Below are 7,299 nucleotides of genomic sequence, written 5' to 3' on the forward strand. Positions count from 1 at the left end.
TCTGTCTGTCTGTCTGTCTATCTATCATCGTCTGTCTATCTCTATCTATCTATCTATCATCGTCTGTCTGTGTGTCTGTCTGTCTATCTATCGTCTGTCTGTCTGTCTGTCTATCTATCTATCATCGTCTGTCTCTCTATCTATCTATCTGTCTGTCTATCTATCATCATCTGTCTGTCTGTCTGTCTCTATCTATCTATCTATTTATATATCTATATATCATCTGTCTGTCTATCTATCATCTGTCTGTCTGTCTATCTATCATTGTCTGTCTGTCTGTCTCTATCTATCTATCTATCTATCTATCTGTCTATCTACATATCTATATATCATCTGTCTGTCTGTCTGTCTCTATCTATCTATCTGTCTGTCTATCTATATATCGTCTGTCTCTGTCTATCTATGTATAGCATATAAATACACTTTTATGAAATATATATCAATAATAAATATAAATAAATATACTTTATAAAATAATAACAAAGTATAAACTAAAAATTATCAAAAAATATATAAACAATAATATATTTGCTATATTAATTTTATTTTTAATTATTGTATGTATACATATTTGTGTATTTATTTACATACTTTTCTTAGTGTAAAAATAAATACACACACTTCTAAAGTATATATTAAATAGAAAAAGCTGTTAATACATACATATGAAAAATTTAAAAAATAAAATAAGAATATAATAAAAATATAATTCATATATACTGTATGTGTGTGTATATAATTATTTTATTAATTTTAGATTAATATTTTTTTTACATAAAATGTAAAAAACTTGTAAATACATTTGAATAAAATAATTTAAAAGTAAATAAAAAATAATAATTTTTTGTGTGTGTGTATACTGTATATATATATTATTTTATATTATACACACACATATACATACATGAACAATGATTTTAATTTTAAATGATTTTACATATATATATATATATATATATACAGTGGGTACGGAAAGTATTCAGACCCCCTTAAATTTTTCACTCTTTGTGTGTGAGTGTGTTCGCTGACTGAAACACCGCCCTGATTGAGTCTCTTATTTCCATAAAATAATTCATTTCATAAGCGGCTGTTTGAGTGAATCACGCTCTCTGGGATTTCAGCTTCTCTAAATCGAGCTGATTATGTAGACACACACACACACACACACACACACACACACACGCACACACGCACACATGCACGCACACACACACGTCCTCACAAAGAAACGTTCATGTCTTTTCGGAAAGTAAGCGCGCTGTGTAACTAGACGCTCTTGACACACAGATCCCAGCAGGAAACACCATCATGCTGCCTTTAAACCATATTTTAGTCAGGTTTTAATGCAGCTTTACATGTACTCATTGTGAAGGCAATCCCATAAATGTTATATAAAATTAGAAACTAAAATAATAAATGTTGAAGAACTAAAATTACTAAAACTAAAACTGAAATAAAAATAAATTAAAGCTAAATAGAAATATAAAAAAGTGAATAAAAATAAAACTTATTGTTTTGGATAATTGAAATAAAGTTAAAATAAAATAAATATAAATATTATATTAAAAACCTAAACATAAATAAGTCAAAGTACTAAAATTACTAAAAGTAAAATGGAAATAAAAACAAATTAAAGATAAATAAAAATGTATAAAAAAAGAATAAAAATGAAAAAGCACATTGTTTTGAAATAAAATAAAATATTAGATGAAAAATAAAAAGCTAAATAGAAATATTTCAAAAAAAGAATAAAAATCAAAAAGTGCATTGTTTTTGGATATTTGAAATAAAGCTGAAATAAAATTCTAATATAAATATTAGAAGAAAAACCTACACTTATAAATAAGTTGAAGTACTAAAATTGCTCAAATTAAAACTGAAATAAATATAAATTAAAACTAAACAGAAACATTAAAAAAAGAATAAAACATTAGAACATTAGAAATAAAACATATTTTTTGTTAATTGAAATAAAGCAGAAAAAATTATATAAAACAAAATATTAAACAAATATTAAATTAAAAACAAACTTATAATTAAGTGTAAGCTGAAGTACTAAAACTACAATCTCCACATTTTTAACTTGAGGGGGAAACGCATTAAACGAGAAGACTGAATTTGCTTAAAATTTGAGTTTCAAATGATCCGAAGCAGACAGAAAACTATTTAAAAGCCTCTTTAGGGGTAAGTAAAGATATTGAACCAAATCAAATGAGCCGTGCTCTAAGTTTACACTGCATTTTCCCTCTAATTTGTGCTAAAAGTGCTTTAATGCACAGCCTTTTTTCTCTACGGTGCACATTATTTCATAAAATGCATCATTAGTCCGGTTGGTTTTACTGAACACGTACAATCTGGCAGCAGCGTCTGTCTGCTTATCTGCAATATTTCTTGCTGCAATCTGCATATTTTGCATGAGTCTTAATAATAATCAGGCGACTCGTTATCTGCTCATTTTTTATTTGAAGTCACTACAGCCTCCATATCGTCTGGCGGATCATGTGCACATTAATTACTGACACTTGGACAAATTACATCACTGGTTTCTCTGTTGAGATTTGCCTTCCTAAACTGCAGTCCCACGGTTCAGACATCATGTTTCTCTGTATTCATCTGATTAATAATTCATTCATGACTGGAGCGCACGCTGTCACTCTGTGGCTACTCTCACCACTTGACCGATAAATCTTCGTGTCAATTTCACGAAGAAACGCCAGGCTAATATTTCACCCCATAAACAACATATATTTGATTTAAAACACCATTTCCATTAAGATTTTTTGCATTGCAATTTGAATGTTATGCATATTCACTCTCAAAATGTCATTACTGTAATGCAATAATAATAATAATAATAATAAAATACGAATTCACATTCTGTAATATTATCTGTAAAGAAAATACTATTTTCTTTAAACACAATCTTTTAGAATTAAAACCAGCTTATCTTAAATTCATAAAATTAAAGGCAAAGAACGATGTAAACTTAAAAATATACTTAAAATACATATTTTTCACATATGATTTTGTTGCATTACAGTAATTAGAATTTGTGAGGGTTAATTCTATAATATTATAAATTAAATTGTTATAATATTATATAGTTAGTGTAGTTTTGTAGTAACGAATGTGCTTAATTTTCAATTTTCATTACGATTTTCATAAAAATATCACACATTGCGATATATACACACACACATTTTTATATATATGAAATCATATTTATAAAATATTATAATATATAATTATTATTGCGTTACATTAACGAGAATTTGCGTAGTTAAGAATGTGCTAATTTTCATTAAGATTATATATAGAATAATTTTATTGTTATTATTATTAACATTATTATTATTATATTTAATATTGAATTAGAGTAATGAGAATTTTTGTAGCCTGTAGTAATGAATGTGCTTAATTTTCATAAAAATAATATCACAAATTGGAATATATTTACACACATTTAATTAAAGCTAAATAGAACTATTTAAAAAAAAAAAATCACAAAAGTGCATTGTTTCTGCTAACTGAAATTAGGCTGAAAAATAAAATATAATAAAATATAAAATGTAATAAAAATATAAAATACACATGTTACATCAAATAAGTTAAGTATTAATAAATAAAGCTAAATCGAAATATTTAAAAAACAAAAACTAATAAAAATGATAAAATTACTCAATTAAATTGAAAACTTAAAATATAAAAATAAAATTAAGTTCAAAATATTATGTTATAATATAACACATGCTGTATATAAATATATATATATAACATTATATTATACTATTACACTATACTATACGAATAGTACTAAAATACAACATCTCGAGACAGGTGTTTGTCAGTGTAGGACGAGAGCAGCACCTGTGCACACGCTGTTTGAATGCCACGGCCACAACACAAGGTCATTCACGCTGACCACAGGGTAAACAGCACTCGTTGAGCCTGTGATCGCTGAGAATGACTCACGAGAGCAGAGCCAAACATGCCTGCGCTCCACCCAGCTGTGGTTTCACCCATTTACACACCCAACCTCTGCCTACATCCACATCCACGGACTGAAACTCAAACATCAAGCGCCTCTCTGATGAACACCAGGGCTGGGATCCATACTGATTTCACAGCTCAGTTCGATTCAGTTTGATTTGATTCAATTCTGATTTAGAATTGAACAGAACTATTACTTTTTTTACAATTATATTAACATATCAAATGTTTTAATAAAATATTTCCTCACTCAAAGTAATGATAATGATAGAGTCATTTGTTGGTGAATTGGACTACATTGGTTGTGCTGTATGTTTTTGATTCACTAAAAAGAGCCGATTTAAAAGAATCATTTGTTCATGAATTGGACTACATTGGTTGTGCTGTATGTTTTTGATTCACTAAAAAGAGCCGATTTAAAAGAATCATTTGTTCATGAATTGGACTACATTGGTTGTGCTGTATGTTTTTGATTCACTAAAAAGAGCCGATTTAAAAGAATCATTTGTTCATGAATTGGACTACATTGGTTGTGCTGTATGTTTTTGATTCACTAAAAAGAGCCGATTTAAAAGAATCATTTGTTCATGAATTGGACTACATTGGTTGTGCTGTATGTTTTTGATTCACTAAAAAGAGCCGATTTAAAAGAATCATTTGTTCATGAATTGGACTACATTGGTTGTGCTGTATGTTTTTGATTCACTAAAAAGAGCCGATTTAAAAGAATCATTTGTTCATGAATTGGACTACATTGGTTGTGCTGTATGTTTTTGATTCACTAAAAAGAGCCGATTTAAAAGAATCATTTGTTCATGAATTGGACTACATTGGTTGTGCTGTATGTTTTTGATTCACTAAAAAGAGTCGATTCAAGAGATTCATTTGTTCGTGAATTGGACTACATTGGTTGTGCTGTATGTTTCTGGTTTACTATAAAGATCTTATTTAAAAGGTAAATTGGACTACACCGGTCTGCATTGTATGTTTTTGACTCACTAAAAAGAACCAATTTAGAAGAGTCATTTATTCATGAATTGAACTACAGTCACTCTGTATTGCATGCATCTCATGAGCACAGCTCAATGCAGGTGTTTTTTTTGGCATCTTTTACGATAAACATCCTTATAAACAATCTTATCAAATTCAACTGTAAATCTAATTTGGACAGTGAAACAATATGACTACATAACTGCAGATTCAAAAGCACATATGCATAAGGAAACACTGGCAAATTAAGGTCGATCTTGGGATTTAAAGAATCAAGATGAAGATTGTGATTAATCTGAAAAATCAATACGTGGGGCTCATTTTGTGCAATTTGCTTGTCGCGATTCTCTGATTGGTGGAGATTTCTTTGCAGAATCATGGGAAATGTCGTTTTTAAAATTAAGTTTAAATAATGCAGGCTGATGGCTTCAACTAACGCATAAACCATCGATTAACAACCTCGTAGCTCACCATAGGTCAGTCTTTAAAGATTTAGCATTACAAATCAACTCCTCTATGGAGAAAATGAATGCGATTTATACTTCAGGAACCTGACTTTTGCGAACTATAACCTGAGCATGCAAAAACATTTCTGATTGGATACATTTTCTGATTGGTACAAAAAAAAAAGAGACAGGTTTGTCACAGAGATGGGTGTGATTTCAGATACATAAATACATACCTGACCCTGCAGCACAAAAGCAGTGTTAAGTCGCTGGGGGATATTTGTAGCAATAGCCAACAATACATTGTATGGGTCACAATTATAGATTTCTCTTTTATGCCAAAAATCATTAGGATATTAAGTAAAGATCATGTTCCATGAAGATATTTTGTAAATCTCCTACTGTAAATATATAAAAACTTAATGTTTGATTAGTAATATGCATTGCTAAGAACTTCATTTGAACAACTTTAAAGATGATTTTCTCAATATTTAGATTTTTTTGCACCCTCAGATTCTAGATTTTCAAATAGTTGTATCTCGGTAAATACCATACATCAGTGGAAAGCTTATTTATTCATTGATGTGTAAATCTCAATTTTACAAAAATGGACCCTTATGACTTGTTTTGTGGTCCAGGGTCACAACATATATATAGGCTATTTATATATATATATATATATATGATAGCGGCCACGCAGAGGGTCCCTGACCACCCCAGTGCATCTGTTTCATGGCCAATGCTTTGTTTGATAAACACAGGGTGGCTTCCAATAAAAATGACACTTCACATTCCCACATGGATCGCTGACTTCCTCAACACTAAGCATGAATGATTAAATACCACAAGACTCGCGGACAAGGACATCGCGGCTCGCGTGCCGCAGGTGTCTGCATCCCCTTCATGACATTTAGCTTAAAATAGGCTGCTGCGCGTCCTCTCATCTCATCGCATCGCATCGCCGCGCCGCTCGCTAGGTGCGTTCCGCGTCCTTACGGAGGAACGACTGAAAATCGGCTTATGGGTGTGGAGGGTGTCAAACTAAAGGGATGCACATCATATTTAATTTAAGTGCTGCAAATTATGCCGCCGATGCTCGTGCAACCGGGTGACCGTCGCTCGGCAAGCAAGCCTCGCGCATTTCTAATAAATCACCGCGTTTCATTTCACACGCGTCGTGTTTACCTCTCAGCCATGGCGCGTCTCGTTCCCGCTTCAACACGCAGTGAAAGTAATCCACAGCACGCCAGTCATGCTGATGGAGGCTCCGCCGCCGCCGCAGTCAACGCGAGTGAACGAGGATCCGGAGCACGCGCTGTCCGCCCGCGTCTCCGTCACCACCGACAACCTGACGTCATCTTGCGCTTCTCGCGGGCTGAAAAAGAGCAGGTTACCATGGCAACTCAAGCACGCCGGCGCGCGCTGTGTGGCATCCTGCAAAATACAGAGAAAATCCTAAGTGTGCATCTATCTATCTATCTATCTATCTATCTATCTATCTATCTATCTATCTATCTATCTATACATCTATCTATACATCTATCTATCTATCTATCTATACATCTATCTATCTATCTATACATCTATCTATACATCTATCTATCTATCCGCCCGCCCGTCTGTCTATCTAACTATCTGTCTGTCTGCCTGCCTGTCTGTCTGTCTGTCTATCTAACTATCTGCCTGTCTGTCTGTCTGTCTGTCTGTCTGTCTGTCTGTCTGTCTGTCTATCTAACTATCTGTCTGTCTGTCTGTCTGCCTATCTAACTATCTGTCTGTCTGCCTGCCTGCCTGCCTGTCTGTCTGTCTGTCTGTCTGTCTGCCTATCTATCTGTCTGTCTGTCTGTCTGTCTGTCTGCCTGCCTGTCTATCT

General features: G+C 32.4%; 1 protein-coding gene across 1 annotated transcript in view; it reads right to left on the bottom strand.

The window, feature by feature from the left end:
* Positions 1 to 6,939, bottom strand: part of LOC107567021 (rho GTPase-activating protein 39-like) — a 27,747-nt gene extending 20,808 nt beyond the window's left edge. Inside the window, exon 1 of the mRNA XM_016252602.1 lies at positions 6,612 to 6,939. Coding sequence (XP_016108088.1) covers positions 6,612 to 6,622 — 11 coding nt within the window. The 5' untranslated portion in view covers positions 6,623 to 6,939. The remainder of the gene's footprint in view (positions 1 to 6,611) is intronic.
* Between the last annotated feature and the right edge of the window lie 360 nt (positions 6,940 to 7,299).

Source organism: Sinocyclocheilus grahami, unplaced genomic scaffold (assembly GCF_001515645.1).
Source record: "Sinocyclocheilus grahami isolate Dianchi unplaced genomic scaffold, SAMN03320097.WGS_v1.1 scaffold1122.1, whole genome shotgun sequence".
Lineage (NCBI taxonomy): Eukaryota > Metazoa > Chordata > Actinopteri > Cypriniformes > Cyprinidae > Sinocyclocheilus > Sinocyclocheilus grahami.